This window comes from Megalobrama amblycephala, linkage group LG8 (genome assembly GCF_018812025.1).
Source record: "Megalobrama amblycephala isolate DHTTF-2021 linkage group LG8, ASM1881202v1, whole genome shotgun sequence".
Classification (NCBI taxonomy): domain Eukaryota; kingdom Metazoa; phylum Chordata; class Actinopteri; order Cypriniformes; family Xenocyprididae; genus Megalobrama; species Megalobrama amblycephala.
In genome coordinates, this window is record NC_063051.1 from 33,702,781 (window position 1) to 33,720,175 (window position 17,395).

At 35.9% G+C, this 17,395-nt stretch overlaps 1 protein-coding gene across 6 annotated transcripts; it reads right to left on the minus strand.

Annotated features, from left to right (window-relative positions):
• Positions 1-288: 288 nt before the first annotated feature.
• cobll1a (cordon-bleu WH2 repeat protein-like 1a) lies at positions 289-16,859 on the minus strand. 6 transcript variants are annotated; one of them, XM_048200756.1, is made up of 13 exons: positions 16,764-16,859; positions 16,622-16,680; positions 14,514-14,592; positions 14,159-14,306; positions 13,844-14,045; positions 10,550-10,775; positions 10,335-10,379; positions 10,094-10,188; positions 9,631-9,849; positions 8,290-8,398; positions 5,969-6,110; positions 4,595-5,778; positions 289-794 (listed from the first exon to the last, which is right to left on the minus strand). In XM_048200756.1, the coding sequence occupies exons 4-12, from the start codon at positions 14,248-14,250 to the stop codon at positions 4,842-4,844; spliced, it is 2,067 nt and encodes a 688-aa protein (XP_048056713.1). In that variant the 5' UTR covers positions 14,251-14,306; positions 14,514-14,592; positions 16,622-16,680; positions 16,764-16,859; the 3' UTR covers positions 289-794; positions 4,595-4,841. The 6 variants fall into 6 exon arrangements, with proteins under 6 accessions (XP_048056713.1, XP_048056718.1, XP_048056712.1 ...); XM_048200761.1 differs by lacking the exon at positions 16,764-16,859 and having other exon boundaries at positions 5,969-6,107; positions 16,622-16,757; XM_048200755.1 differs by lacking the exon at positions 16,764-16,859 and having other exon boundaries at positions 16,622-16,757.
• Between the last annotated feature and the right edge of the window lie 536 nt (positions 16,860-17,395).

Here is a 17,395-nt window from a genome sequence, read left to right on the forward strand (position 1 = left end):
ACATGTAGTTACTATCGTAATAACTACAAATAATTACATGCAATTAACCCTAAATCCAACCCTAACCCTATTGTAAGTACATGTACTCAGAACTTAAATCTATAATTACACTGTAACAAGAACTCCTCAGTGTAACCTGAATTTCTCCATTAGTGCATTTGCTTTGGATGACATCTGTAGTCATACAGCATAACACTTTATGGTGTTATTTGGAGTTTAACATCACCACCAACTCCGTCTTTGCTATGATTTTTCTCCAAATTTGAATGATGAATCATACGTTGCCTGTGAATTTTACAAGCAGATTTTTATTTACTTGTGCTCAAAAATACAAAAGACAACATATAGAAAAATAGTATCTTGGCAGGTTTCTCAGGAATAATTTCTTTGGAAAAACAAAAAAGCTTAGAAAAAACAAGCCTTCATTAATATACAAAATATATACATATATGAATACATGCATGTTTCCCCCCCAAGTGTATTTGTTTGGGGCAAAGTTTACTCTTGGTATAATATTATTCCTGTGAGAGTCAATTAAAAAGCAGGAAAATATCAAATTTTCTGAAAGAATTCTCAGGACACATGAAAATCAGATGACAGAACAGGAAAACGCAGGTGAAGCGTTTATCCAACCAAAATATTCATAAGGATTAAAAACACAGAATCAAATAATCATATAAGATATGAGGAGTTTAAATATCAGGAGTGTGTCCTGCTCTTCATTCTGATGAAGAAAACATCATCTTCTTTCTAGTCAAATGAACAATCCCATGTTCAGAACGGCCATCAATTACCTGGAAGGGAAAAAAAAAAAAAAAAAAAAAAGACACCATAGTAAGTCCCATCTTTCTGCAAGACACTTACTGGCAGACGTATATATATATATATATATATATATATATATATATATATATATATATATATATATATATATATATATATATATATATATATATATATATATATATATATATATATATATATATATATATATATATATATATATATATATATATATATATATATATATATATATATATATACTAAGCCTAAAGCAAATTATTGAAATATAATGTAAATGTGGTTTCCTTTAAATAAATATTTTTTTCTACTCACCGTTTGATCTATAAACTTTTTTGTTTTCAAGCAAAATTAGTGGCTGCTTACATGACACGGTTTTCAACTAAAAACATTTTTATGCTTTTGGCTATTCATTTACATGATAATGGCATTTTGGGGGCCTGAAAATGCAAACTTTTGAAAAAGGAATTCAAAGCGCAAGTTTTTGAAAATGGAACCATTACAGTCTCAGTGTAAACTACAAAAAAAGCAAATTTTGAAATTTGTGAAAGCGGTGAGGTCATGTGCATGCGGATTATGTGTTCAGTCTATAGGCGAGTAGTGTTTCTTTACAAAGTGACATCGCCAACTACTGGCCTGGCAGCAGAATACAGCATTTTTAGTTGTTTTTCGTGGATCCATGTGAACGGGAATCATTTTGACAACATTGTCGTCTGTACAAGGTTAACGCAAAGGAATTTTTTCCCCCCGATGAGTACATCATTGTCGTGTAAACGTACCTTTAATAAAATTTAAATAATTGTGGTTAAACTCATCTAACTCATTTGAATCTCACCATGAAACTGTAACATCATCAAATCTGGTAAATACTGTATGTTAAAGGTGCCCTAGAACTTTTTTTTAAAAGATGTAATATAAGTCTAAGGTGTCCCCTGAATGTATCTGTGAAGTTTCAGCTCAAAATACCCCATAGATTTTTTTTAATTCATTTTTTTTAACTGCCTATTTTGGGGCATCATTATAAATGAGCCGATTCAGGGCTGCTGGCCCTTTAATTGCTCGTGCTCTCCGCCCACGGAGCTCGCGCTTGCCTTAAAAAACATAAAAAAAGTTCAAACAGCTAATATAACCCTCAAAATGGATCTTTACAAAGTGTTCGTCATACAGCATGTCTAATCACATAAGTACAGTGTTTATTTGAATGTTTACATTTGGTTATGAATGAGTTTAATAGTGCTACACTAATGCTACACTGTTGGAGAGATTTATAAAGAATGAAGTTGTGTTTATGAATTATACAGACTGCAAGTGTTTAAAAATGAAAATAGCGACGGCTCTTGTCTCCGTGAATATAGTAATAAACGATGGTAACTTTAACCACATTTAACAGTACATTAGCAACATGCTAACGAAACATTTAGAAAGACAATTTAAAAATATCACTAAAAATATCATCTTATCATGAATCATGTCAGTTATTATTGCTCCATCTGCCATTTTTCGCTGTTGTTCTTGCTTGCTTACCTAGTCTGATGATTCGGCTGTGCACAGATCCAGACGTTAATACTGGCTGCCCTTGTCTAATGCCTTTCATAATGTTGGGAACATGGGCTGGCATATGCAAATATTTGGGCGTACACCCCGACTGTTACGTAACAGTCAGTGTTATGTTGAGATTCGCCTGTTCTTCGGAGGTCTTTTAAACAAATTAGATTTATATAAGAAGGAGGAAACAATGGAGTTTGAGACTCACTGTATGTCATTTCCATGTACTGAACTCGTTATTTAACTATGCCGAGGTAAATTCAATTTTTGAATCAAGGGCACCTTTAACAAATAGGGTGTAAAACATTAAATTAATTAAAACTAAAAATACATTTAGTAATTTTTTATGGACCCCTCAGCACCCCATAGGAGTCCCCAGACCAAGGTTTAAAACCCCTTTTCTAAAGATTAGCACACATCAGTCATTCAGGAAACCACATGCAGTACATTGTATTACATGTTTTGTTGAGTTATTACTGGATTACGTAATCATTTCAAATTTCATAAAGACACACAAAACTCAGGTTATGAACGTTGGAATGCATGAAAGAATGCATCAATAACTATAAACACACATGTGCAATACACATACATAAAACATGCTTAGAGGAAGGAAGATGCCCATTAAATAAACAGACTATTATGAGTGTCAGACGTCATTTACATTACAAACTACACACACACACACACACACACACACCCCTCATTCCCTGAACCAGACACACCTTGCCCTTGCAACAATGAACTAACCAATACATTTGAAAGAGGCTTATACATCCTTTTTGTCCTGTTAGTTTCCTGTCGGACAAAAAGATAAACACCACTACTGTTCTAACGTTTGTGGTTGGTAAGATGTTATTGAAATTATTTTATGCTCAGCAAGGCTGCATTAATTTGATCAAAACTTTTTTTTTTTTTTTTTTTTTTTCAGGATTCTTTGATGTGAAGAAAGAACAGTATTTAAAAAAAAATGGATGTGGCGAATGGCCACTTGGTGGCGCTATAACAGGTAAAAAAACATGAAAATGGCTATAACTACTTTAGTACCATCAATCTGAAAATTGGCATGCAGTGTCTTCGTCCAAGGTGCCATTGACTGTCTATGGGGACATTGACACATCTCAAAAAACATGTCCGCCATTGGCCACTGAAGTTTGAGCAGCTATCAGACAAGGTTAACAAAGGCCAATCTGAACAATTTTTCACGTACTCCTGTGACATTCATACCACATGGTAGAACTCCTCATTCTAAGCAACTTAGGACTGCCGCTGTCCACCGAATCGTTTGTTAAACATTGGAGATTTTAAAGCGGAACTCAGTAAGATTTGCGAAGCTCCCCCTACACTTTCCTTCAGTGAATCACACTGTCGTAAATACTCCAAGCGCAGCTCTGGACAACAACGACTACAACGCTCACCAGAGCAGTAGTTTTGCAAATACAGTACAAGAAAGAGGTGGTGGGTAATTTGCAAATACAGTACACTCGATGGAGGTGGGTAATTTTCGAAATTGTCTTATAAAGTCATAATATATACATTGTTTTTGAATTACCGTAAAGCATTTTGTCACTCTCGAGTGAACGTGAACATGAGGCGAGATTGTTTCGGGTCGGTGCAGCTCAACTTGCAAGTGCTGTATTCTGGCGTAGACGTGCCAGAGGGGGTTAGTGCTCGCCTCAAACGCACCACTACAAGTCCATTAACCATCGTAAGGACTTAGAAAACTATTTATGAAGGTAAAAAAAAAAGGTTACTTAGTTCTGCTTTAAAAGCCAACTTTGGCGAACTAGTCCAAAATTGCCTGTATTTGCTGTAAATGGTCTTTTCCATCTATGGCCAAGATGGTTTACGCATGTGCGTAAAGGCCTTAAAACGCTTGAACCCCGATAATTGCTGCTCACAGTCATATTTTTGAAATTTTGTAAGATTATAAGTCTCTTTGCGGTCACCTTTGATCAATTTCATACATCCTTGCTGAATGCAAATATTGTAAAAAATGCACTGACCCCAAACTTTTGAACAGTAGTGTATGTTTTGGCCCAATAAGTTCCATCAAACATGTGAGGGTCAAGAAGTTGGTTGACAATGAAACGCAAAGACATTTGAATGTGGAATGTAATTTGGCAATTACTCTCTGTAACTATTCACAACATGCATATAAATGTTGATGATTTCATTAATATTAATAACCTATTAATATTTCAGTGATCTTCTTTACTCACTGTGAGTGTGCATGGGCAGCTCTCACCTTCTAGAGCAGTTGGGATCCAGCCCTGGTTTGGAACGCTTAGCCCTCTGAAATACAGCCAAGGCAAAGAGAGACACTGCTGCTGGAGGGCAAGGGTCAACGCTTGAATGTGATTTAGATAAAAAGGAGGTTTGATGAGGTTCTGGAGTAAAGCTGCAATCGTTTTCAGCACCGGAGGTGTTCGGTTTAGTGTTAGTTTGTGTAGAGTAGTGCGGGTAAGGCACATATTTGGGCTTTGAGTTAGCACTCAGATCAAAGTTTGCCCCTTGCTCAAGGTCTTCATCACAGACTGTATTTCTTGCTCACTCCCATTTTCTATATCCTCTTTGTATTTGCTGCTGTTCTCATCCCAGCGGACAGGTGGTGGCGGTGAGGGAAAATCCATTTCTTGCATTGTGTTCTCTTCTTGCACGTTTGTAAATTCTCTTTGAATTCTTCCCCAAACATCAAATCGCTTCATACCATCGTCACCATTTAGGAACTTCCTTCTCCTCTCTTTGTATCGCTCTTCCCAGTCCTTCTCTTCTTCATTCTCCACCGAAGCATGTTCTTCCATCTCCTCTCGCTCATCAAGGTCTGTTGGATCGATCGGTGTCGTGTCAGCAAGTTTATTAGCAGGTTTTGAAAGACTAGACCAACTGTCTCTTAATTCTAGATTATTTATCTTACTATCAAAATGTTCTAGATTATTTAGGCCCCAACTCTCTAGCTCAATGTTTTTTGGATAAGTATTACATTGGTCCTCTTCATCTTTCAGCTCCAAATTCTCGCTGTCAATGTCCATCAAAGCTTGATTCTCTTTCTCCAGGTGCTGTAGATGTACAATCTCTGATAAGTGCTCACTTTTGTCTGAACCTGTACCCTCATTTATAAAAATTTCCAATGGGACTTCTTCCAAAAGCTCTACGGTAGGGGTCTCAAGGGCATCTGGGTCTCCAGGACACGGGTCTTCTTCAGCTTTAGCAGCGTCAGGTGTCTGTAAGGTTAGTGGCGCCTCAAAGCACTGCCTGCTCTGTTGACGTCTCTGGGGAATCACGGTGAAGGTGGTCAAACCTTCTCTCTCAGAGGGACTCCTCAGCAGCTGACAGCCAGGAAGTGCCTTAAGCTCAGCCTCAGGGGTGTGATGCTCAGAAAACACACCCGTAGAAGAATCTTCTGCTGATTGATTCTGTGATATAGAAGAACTACAGAGGAAATCGAATAGGCAAATTTAAAGGGGGGAGGAAAAAAAAAAGAACAAAAAAAATAGTGAAATGGTTTCCTGGCTGCTATTATCTGACTGAAACCATCCAGAAAATTAACTTTAGAGTATATTTCTATATTTCTAAGGAAGTGCAAATCATGAATAACTGTATGCAGACAAAATGAACATACTTTGCAGAAGACAGCGTTCTCTGATGCCGTGCCTGCAGAGATTCCACGAGTTCGCTCATAACTTTAGTGATTGCAGGGCAGCGGTCAGTTATGTGAGCTCTGTATTTGTCTGAACGCCTGTTGTCCCCTTGAGCTTCCTCTACTGAAGCGAAACAAATTGTTATGGCAAAGACACAGAACTGTTTTCACGAGTGTGTCGTGTGTTTATCTGCGAAACCATCTCATCTGTAATCTATTAATTCAGCACTTTGGAACAACACAAACAGCACAGCGTACAGTATATATTTTAATTTAATTTATTCAGATATGAATCAGTATTAGCAAATTGAATTTCAAAAGTTAATTTGGCAAAAAAAAAAAAACAACTTAATGAAATTCTGAAGAAAAAGAACACAAAAGACAAGCACACAAAAACATTAAAGACAAATATAACAACATTAAAATGATTCTAACAAAAAGCAAAAAAAACAAAAAAAAGCAAAAAAAACAAAACAGTTAATTAAAAAAAAGTGAGTTATTTCAGGCTGATGAATTCATTTTGAATTCCTAAAATGTGAATAATTTAAGAGTAATTCTTAAAAGCATCCCTTATGACCTGACTTGATTGACATTTAATAAAGCTGAAATGCAATTATGTTGATAAAAATATCATAGACTGATTACAACCATCTTGGGAGCTGTGTCTAACTGAGCAGCCAAACACAACTCAGAATTAAGGCACAATTATTATGAGAAAGTGCTACAGATTTGCCTGATAAACACTGAATGACTTTACATTAAAGGGAGAGTTCACACAAAAATGAAAATTACCCCATGATTTACTCACCCTCAAGCCATCATAGGTGTATATGACTTTCTTCTTTCAGACGAATACAATCAGAGTTATATTAATGTCCTGTCTCTCCCAAGCTTTATAATGACAGTGAATAAAGGATGAGATTTTGAAGCCCATAAAAGTGCATCCATGCATCATAAAACTCAAGCTCCTCTTCTCTTTTATTGAAATCCTCCGACATTTCTGATTCGTGACCGGTGTTTTGTTTTGCCCCCTGCTCTGTGCTTCCGCGTTTGTCATTATGTCGGGTCAGAGTTCACTCTTTCGCCGTAAATCGATGCATACAACCGTCTGTTGAAAGCCAATTATTTTAGTTTTTAAAGTTTTAAATATGGATATTTTTCTTACAAACGCATCGCTTCACTTCAGTAGGCCTTTATTAACCCCCCGGAGCCACGTGGATATCTTTTATGATGGACGGTTGGACTTTTTTTTGGCTTCAAAATCTCATCCATTATTCACTGCCATTATAAAGCTTGGGAGAGCCAGGACTTTATTTAATATAACTATGATTGTATTTGTCTGAAAGAATATAGTCATATACACCTAGGATGGCTTGAGGGTGAGTAAATTATGGGGTCATTTTCATTTTTTGGGAGAACTATCCCTTTAAGAACACTATAATGAAACCCATTTATCCAAGTCATAAATTGACACTGACTGTTATTGTCCTGAGTGTGTTACTTTAGTTTATCCTCTAGAATACTACTACTACGGTTTGCTAACTAACAAGGTGAAAAGGGCACGTCACGTTACATTTCAACCTTTATACGGTGTAAGCAAGAGAAAGTGACATTAAACAAGGAAGCCAATTAAACAACAGAACAAGACAGAGTTCAGTGCAATGTGCATAAGACATGAAGGCGATGTAAAAACAGAGGAAAAATAGCCCATCACCGACGAGAGCAGGAACAGAAGCAAGCATGGAGGAGAAGCGGAGCAAAGGATGTGCTGCCTGTTAGGCGCCCCCTCCTGGTAGGACAGTGTAAAACAAGAGCAAATAATTAAATCCAACAGCTGGGTTATGCCAACTATTAAACCAACAGTCATATAATTATTGGAGGAGGGGTGGGGGGTAACTTGGCCATTTATTATTGGGGGAGATTTGTCCTCCTCAATATATATTGTAGTTACTGCCCTTTTTATGCTCACATTTGTTCGAGCTTGATTCTATGCTAACATTTTAAAGCATTGGCGTCTAAGGAAACCAGCATTAGCAGGCACACATGTATTCACAAATGCATAAACACAGAAAACTGCAACGCTAATGAACAAACTGTAGCTTGTTTCTGCCAAAGAAAACTAAAAATAAACTAGAATACTTATAAAATAAAATAATATATCTATATCTATATATATATATATATATATATATATATATATATATATATATATATATATATATATATATATATATATATATTTATTTATTTATTTAATTATTGTCCTGTGGCAGAAATAAGATTCCTTAAAAATGAATGCATACCTTTGTTATCTGAATCAGATGGGGCGGGGCCATCACACGGTGGGGGCGGAGCTCTCCGTTTAGTCCTTTTAAGGGAGGACTCAGTGGAAGATATACGACTGAGCTGACCCTGAGAAAAGTACATAGAGGTTTGGAATAAAATACTAACATACTGCTTCATGCATACAAAAGTAAATACATCCCTTAAAGTGAAACGGTACGCACTATGCAATTTTAAACAATAATATGCTGTAGTTGTCACATAACCATTACATTGCTTGTCAAATTCAGCAAATCATCAAATGGGAATTAAAAACAGTTGTTTAATTTATTGATCATAAGAAATTATTTACATTCTTTTTGAAAATATCATGAGTGAAAATTCTATCAAATAATGAGTATGTGTTATTTCAGTATAATTTATACACTTTTATAGGATACTGTACACAGAATACTGTATATGAATATTTTGAATGAGCTTTTTTTAGTTTTCATTTTATTTTATGTCATTTTTATTACTTTTTGTTTTTTTAAAATACTACTATTTAGGTTCAATTTATTTTTATTTCAGTTTTAGATTTGGTTCAGTATTTTTTTTTCCAGTTAGTAATTTTAGTGCTTGAACTTATTTCAGTTAGTTTCCAATTCAACACTTCTAAAGTTTTTCTACCTAATATTTATATATTTTATTTTAGCTTTTATTTCAAGAAAGTTTTTTTAATAGATTTAGTTAACGATAATAACCCTGATACATATTGCAGAAAAATAGCATGCTATTCAGAACGTCACAGAAACATACACATACCATTTTATTTTAATAGTTACACTATTGTTAAAATAACAATAAAACTGGCTTATGATCAGTAGAACCGCACACTGCATGCCAGCGTTGTTATCGTTAACAAAAATGAAATTTAAAACAATTTCCTTAATTCAAATAAAGCTGAAATAAAAATAATATTAGATGAAAAACATACTTGAAAGTTAAAAATTAAAAATGTTTCTTTGGCAACTAACTGAAATAAGTTTAAGTACTAAAATAACTAAAACTAACAAATAAAAATAAAGCCAAGTACAAATATTAAAATAATAAATAAAAATGATAAAAGCACAACAATATGACAAATTAAAATGAAAGCTAAAAATATAGAAACAAAAATCAATTCAAAATAATCAAATGAATACTATAATAGCATATATCAATAATACTAAAATAACACTAATGCATGCTAATAAACAATTCAGATGTTAATGGTGTCGTTTTAACCTCCGTTTCATTGCTAAACCAGCTGATCAGCACATTAATTCCACGCCAGCTGATTCGGGTTTGGACTGGTATGGAGATGCCCACAGCATGCCCACCTGTTTTCCAGCAGGGTCACTCTCTGGTAGGTCGGAAAAGTCTCTGGTGTGAAGTCCACAGACACTCTGGGACGCCGTCGCAGGAGGCCGTGGAGCAGGTCTCTTCTTTGGCATGTCGGCAGGGACCGTGGGTAAGGTTGAGTGGCCATTAAGACCATTCACCCTGTCCGCACATTGGCCGTTCAGTTCAGGAGATGTTGAAGCACTGTCAGTCACAGCCTGAAGAAACAAAAAACAGCAGGAATATAATTTCAATATGCACACTGAATTAATGTCCATAAACATGAGATCATATGCAACGGCAAGCTGAAAGATGAACAGATGCAGAGACAGATGGGTGGACCTGCACAAGTGTTTTACAGTGTTACAGTTCAGTTATGATCTTCCCCTCATCGTTTCCTGAATATGACAACCAGCAGGTTGCACAGACTGCAAAACCAGACAGACTGACAGGTGTACAAACCTGCTCAGATGTTTTCTTGCTCTTCTTGAATAAACCAAAGAAACCTTTGTTTCCCTTCTTTTCTTTGACGGGTGTTTTCGGTTCTTCCTCACCACCTGGACACACACAAAAGAGCCTCGTAGATCAAACATAAAACTTTTGTGGACAAATCTGAGCAGTGCAGAAATTGTTGGCTCAGTGCTATATTAAAGGGCAGATTAACAATTATATTTTTGTGGTTGTATGAACTGGAGATTGGTACCTTTAGGAGTTGATACAGGGTCAACAGGAAGATTCGTCTGTACCGCTTTAAGAAAAAAAAAAAAAAAAAAAAAATCAAACTCAACTACAAAGGATTACTATTACTTTAGTACGCAACAAAAGCTTTATAGTACATTGATTGTAGTATGCAACAGTGTTACATAATCACACTATTGTGCTTTAAAACAGCCCTATTTTTCCCTTTCTTTTACTAACCTTTCATTTCCTTGGCATAAAGCTCCCTGACTCCATAGTCATTCAGCGTTTTGGTGAGATCCAGGGGTTCCTCTGACTGATATGTCTTTAGTAAGATGGTGTAATCAGGGTTGAACTCACACTTCTCACACACTGTGGGCATTAACTCAATCAGCGGCACTGTTGGATTGACCCGTACTACTGCCTTATGGGACTTCTTGTAGTTTATCAGAAGACGAACTGTTGCCTGGAAAATTCAATTTTTAGTTCAAACTTTTAATGACAGGTCTAATGTGACATAAGACATCGCTGCTGAAAAATCCAGCATGAATTCCATGTTGGTCCAGCTGGTAAAGTGCTAGTCTAGCTGGTGGATCAGCATAGTCATGCTGTTCTAAAGCAAAACTGAGCTGGTGTGGCTGGTACCACACTAACAGCACTCTCACTTCTCATGCTGGGGACCAGCAACCCATACTGATCCCAGAATCCAAAACACACCTTATTACAATGATCAGCAAACGAAGACAGGTCCTGTATCACAATACGCATGATTCTCCACTTTATAGTATGCAAAAATTAGTTTGTGAAAAGAGTATGATGTCTGAATAAGCAGCATTCATGAAGCAGTCAATGAACGACACTTGGGTTACCAACCATATTGTTCCAAATATAAGATGACCCTGAATATAAGACGACCACCCCCCCTCCTTTTGAAGAACCAAATCTTGGCTTTTATAAAGGAAATGCTTTATTTGAAGAATTTTTCTGTATTTTTCATATTTTAAAACCCCTTATGAATATGCCTTTCATATTTTAATTTTTGTATTTAAAGTATGGTAAATACAGGTGCTGGTCATATAATTAGAATATCGTGAAAAAGTTAATTTTTTTATAGTAAATAAAAAAAAAAAAAAATGAAACTTTGATTTATTCTAGATTTCCTACATGTAAAGTAAAACATTTCAAAAGTTTTTTTTTTTTTTTTTTTTAATTTGTTGATTAGAGCTTACAGCTAATGAAAGTCCAAAATCCAGTATCTCAAAATATTAGAATATTTACATTTGTGTTTCATTAAATGACCATCCCTACAGTATAAATTCCGGGTATCTCTTGTTCTTTGAAACCACACTAATGGGGAAGACTGCTGATTTGGCAATGGTCCAGGAGACAATCATTGACACCCTCCACAAAGAGAGTAAGTCACAGATGGTCATTACTGAATGTGGTGGCTGTTTACAGAGTGATGTATCAAAGCATATTGAATGCAAAGTTGACTAGAAGGAAGAAATTGGGTAGGCAAAGGTGCACAAGCAACAGGGATGACCACAAGCTTGAGAATACTGTCAAGTAAAGCCGTTTCAAACACTTGGGAGAGCTTCACAATGAGTCAAATGAAGCCGGAGTCAGCGCATCAAGAGTCACCACACTCAGACATCTTCAGGAAAAGGACTACCAAGCCACTTCTGAAACAAAAACAACGTCAGAAGCATCTTACCTGGGCTAAGGAGAAAAAGAACTGGACAGTGAACAGTGGTTGAAAGTCCTCTTTTCAGATAAAAGTAAATTTTGCATTTCATGTTGAAATCATGGTCCCAGAGTCTGAAGGAAGACTGGAGAGGCACAGAATCCAAGCTGCTTGAAGTCTAGTGTGAAGTTTCTGAAGTCAGTAATGATTTGGGGGGCCGTGATGTCTGCTGGTGTTGGTCCATTGTGTTTTATCAAGTGCAAAGTCAATGCAGCCATCTTCCAGGAGATTTTGGAGCACTTTATGCTTCCATCTGCTGACAAGCTTCATGAAGATGCTGATTTCCTTTTCCAGCAGGACTTTAGCACCTGCCCACAGTGCAAAAACCACTTCCAAGTGGTTTGCTGACCATGATATTACTGTGCTTTATTGGCCAGCCAACATGCCTGACCCCTGAATCTATGGGATATTTTCAAGAGAAAGATGAGAAACAGTCGATCCAACAATATACAGATGATCTGAAGGCTCAATAGTGCCTCAGCAGTGCCACAGGCTGATCACTTCCATGCCACACTTCACTGATGCTGTAATTTGTGCTAGGAGCAAGTCATTTGCTGTAATATGTGCTGCCGACCAAGTATTGAGTGCACAAATGAACATACTTTAAAGAACTTGAACTTTTCTGTTTTGAAAATCCATTTTTTGATTGATCTTAGGAAATATTCTAATATTTTGAGATACTGGATTTTGGAGTTTCATAAGCTGTGCGCTCTAATCATCAAAATTAAAAAAAAAAAAAAAAAAAAAAAAAAACACCTTTTGAAATGTTTTACTTTGTATGTAGGGGAATCTAGAATATATGAAAGTTTCATTTTTAAAAATAATTTACAATAAAAAAAATGAACTTTTTCACGATATTCTAATTATATGACCAGCACCTGTACTGGTAAAATGTACCAATAATCACATTCAGAAATAAACACTATTTTTATGGCATACCATAAAAATAACCTGTAGTTCTCATTTCCTGTAGATTTCACAATGACTGATTTCTAGACTTTATGTACAGTGACAGATGTTAGTATGTAAAAAAAAAAAAGGCGTTTGATCCATATTATGTATCTGATCCAGGGGAAATTAATGTTTTTCCTTAGGCCGATCACATAGCGCTGAAAAGACAGCAGTTTCTCCCTGAAGTTGGAAGGCAAGCTCTGGGTAAGACTTGTTCTGCAGTGTAATGCTAATAATGCAAATATTGACAGGCAAACGTGTCTTTTGCAATATCGAGTACCTTCATCTGGATGACAGCTCTGGTTATGGGCAGCCCCTCATTTCTTTTTCTGCTACGTACTGACACACTTGCCTGTCAGTTTCTTCAAAGAGGCCACTTTTAGGACCGCAGCAAGCTTTTCTTTGATTGCTAGCTTTTTAAGACTTTTTGGGCTTGCCATCTTCTAACATTACACTCTGACACCATATTTCTTGGCTGCTTAATGAGAGTTGTTTGATGACTCTGCTGCGTTTGTCAGTCCTGGGGGGCACATTCGTTTTACACGTATTTGGCGCTCCCTATTGTTGTGGGTGTATCATTGACATGTAAAAGTCTAGACTCTGAATATAAGACAACCCAATTTTTCAGATGTATTTCCAAGAAAAAAATACTGTCTTATATTTGGAACAATATGGTATGCAAGTATGACAATTTAGATGCCTTTATGCACTTTTTATGCACCAAATGGGTACAGAACCCTTGATGAACTGCTTGATAATTGGAGAAAAAATAAATAAATAAATCAGAATAAAATGATGAAATAATATGGATATAAAATCAGGCTTTTGATCAGACTTACCACAGGAATATTAGGTTTTTTCTTGTTAGCATCACTTCCTTTAGTTTGCAGGACAACTCTTTCAAACTCAAGAGATCCAATCATGGAGTTGGGTTTGAAATTGATGTGGTTTTGATTTGTGGAGATAAGCTTGATGACATGATCTGATGGAACGAGGTGGTGTTGAGCACACAACGCAACCAGAACATCCATAACTGGTTTACTGTAAGCGCAAACACACACATATAGCCAAAATAAAACATGACCTGACAGTCATTCCAATGAAAGGATTGATTAGAATGTATGTATCACCTTTGTTTTTTCGTTTTCTCTCACCTGCCATGCACTGTGGCTGTGGCCTCCTGTCCTCCTGGGAGCAGAACAGTCAGAGGGATGTCCCTGTCTATGAGATCTTCTTGGGGATCCATGGGTGTGTGCTCTAGGTAGTATGAAGGACAGATGACACTGTAGATTTTTGGTTGTCCTATTGATGAAGCAGAAAAATGAGATGTTAGGTCATTCAGAGAACACCGCACACTCTTTATCCAATTAGAAATATAGGAGAAAACCCATCCGGATACAACCACTCATGGATTTGCCTTTCTGGTAGTAGTTCTTTGGAACAGAGGCATTTATGGCATCCACTGTTACACACTCATGGCAGAATGCTTTGATGAATCGCATCACTAACCTGTGTGAAAAAGCCTCTCAGTGTCTCAGCTAGGGCTGTGCAGGGGAAATTTCCAGGTATGTTCCATCGACTGGGAACCCTTTAGAAATGGAATCAGATTTTACTGTAGTGGCTTTACTTTTTAAAGCATGTTAAACCCATGTTCATTGGAGCATTAAATCAGTGATATCTTGAATTAGCTTTGACTTTAAAAATAGCTACTTTTCATGTTGTTAATTTTAACACATTAATTGCCTCTAAACCCCCTTCAAATAAAACCCAACTTTAGAAATGAATAGAATTATTTTAATTTTAACTTTAATTTTCTCCCAAACTACAAAACAGCTGACAAATACCATTCAAAATCTAGGGCCAGTAAGATTTTTTTTAAAGAAATTAATACTTTTATTCAGCAAGGATGTATTAAATTTATCAAAAGTAACTGTAAATTAAAAAAAAAAAAAAAAAAAACCAAACATTTCAAATAAACGCTGTTCTTTTGGACTTTCTACCCAGGTGAAAAAAGTAAATTTCTATAATATACTTAAAGTGCTTTATTTTCGTTTGTACTTAAGAAGTACTAAAGATGAATTTTTAGTATATTAAGAACATCTAAGTGTACTCAACTGTGCGATTTTGCGACACCATGAAATATGAACTAAAATGTGCTTTTAATATACTATCTCTGTATTTAAAAAATGTATTTAGATGCCACTTATAGTACATTTGAACCCATAGTGTACTACAAGTGGTAACTAAATACATTTTTTAAATATAGAGATAGTATATTAAAAGCACATTTTAGTTAATATTTAATGCTGTCTCAAAATAGCACAGTTGAGTACACTTAGATGTTCTTAAGATGATCTTAAGAAGTACTAAAGATTCGTTTTTAGTATATTAAGTACAAAATTAGTGCACAAAAATAGAGCACTTTAAGTATATTATAGAAATTTACTTTTTTTCACCTGGGTATTCATCAAAGAATCCTTTCTGGAAAGAAGAAGGAGGAAAAAAAAAAAAGTTTCCAATATTAAGCAGCACAACCATTTTCAAAATATATGAAATAACAATATGAAATGTTTCTTAAGCACCAAATCGGCATATTAGAATGATTTGCAAAGGACTTTGTGATAATCCAGCTTAGCCATCACAGGAATAAACTGTAAAATTTACCAAAATAGAAAATGCTTTGTAGATTTCAATCATCAAACCGTTCAACTCTGTTACAAAAGGTAGAGTGGACGAAAAATGAACAAATATTTTTATACAAACCAATATTTGGGACCAAACTAACTTGATTTTCTGAAATTTGCAACCGTTACCCACCATGGAGCATTTTTTTCTTATTGAAAGCTAGAACTTTTATATTAAGAATATGTTTAATTAATGTTCTAAAACAACGAAATGACACAAATCAAGGTTTTAAAGCTCACTCCAACATGTACAAAACTTTGATAACTGTTGAAAAGTGTTTTTAAGGGGTTTCAGGCCCTGTTCATGGAACATGCCATTACAAATGATGTCCAAATTACAGCTGAATTCCCACCTGGAGTAAAACAAAAATGATTACAAATTCCCACCTGGAGTAAAACAGCTTAATTAATAAAATGTACCTATCTTGACAGTGACGAAAATTAAAAATAAAGTAGCCAACGCCTTTGGGTGTGTTTGGTGCTTGTTTGCTCGATCATAACTGGGCGTGAGCGTTACTTCACGCCTCCCTGCCGCTGATCATCGAGGCAAAGCGGAGTAATGCCTATCAACTGTGAGAATTTCCCATGAGAACGAATTCGACAAACGCTTAATAAAACGCCAAACGCACGTGCACCTGGTGCGCATTTACCAACCATGGCCAACCAATGCTCGGTAAATTCACTCGGAAATACACATTTGGTTCTTTTATGCAGAGATATTTAACCCATATCTGCCCATTTTAGTCTTCTTTTATTCGAAAAGTTCACAAAATGTAACTTACTATACATACACTACAGCTTAAAAGGGTTTGTTACATTACAGCAGGATTAACTTAAGTACTATCTGTAGCTCACTCGGTGCGAACGTGAAGTGTGCTATTCATGGTTACAATTTCACAAAGTGTGGCACCTGCATCTTATTTATGTCCTTACCTTTATGACTTTACCACAGTCTTCTGTCTGGGGTTTCCTCAAACACCTGCCGTTTCGTTCTAAATAAAAGAAGGACTGAATGAGTAAAGAAACAGAGTGAATGCAAAGACAAGCTTTGATAATCCTCTAGTGTTGTCAGTACCTTATGGACATGCCCAGTGCTGTGACATCAACAAATCTGTTTCCTGTGTGTGTGTGTGTGTGTGTGTGTGTGTGTTTGAGTGAGAGAGAGAGAGAGAGAGATCATTTCTGTTTTGAAGCTGAGTTGACATACTCATTTAATTTAACTTGAAGTCACAATGAAATCAAAATGGACAGTTCTTTTTTTTTTTATGTATTTTGCAGTATTCTTTATAAATGATTTATTTGTGCACATTACTATTTTTTAAATAACTCAACCCCCACCCCCCACTACTTCTCTTCTCTGATGATGCGTTTACTGGAGTGAGGGCGGGACAACCTGTCACTCACATGAGATCGACCAATAGCAAACCTCAACGATCACAATCAATTCCCAGATGGACGAAATTAAATTAACTTTTTCTTGGTCAAGAAGCTTGGATATTTTACAATAGAGAAGAAAAGATTATCGCAACTTCCGTTTCATGCCAACTTTAAATTCACAAATCAAAATACTTTTTTGTTATAGAGTAATTTTGTAAGTCGGGAATGCTGTCTTAAAGGGACTGTTCACCCAAAAATGAAAATTCATCATTTACTCACCCTCAAGTTGTTCCAAACCTGTATGAAGAAGAATATGGGAAACTGTTTGGT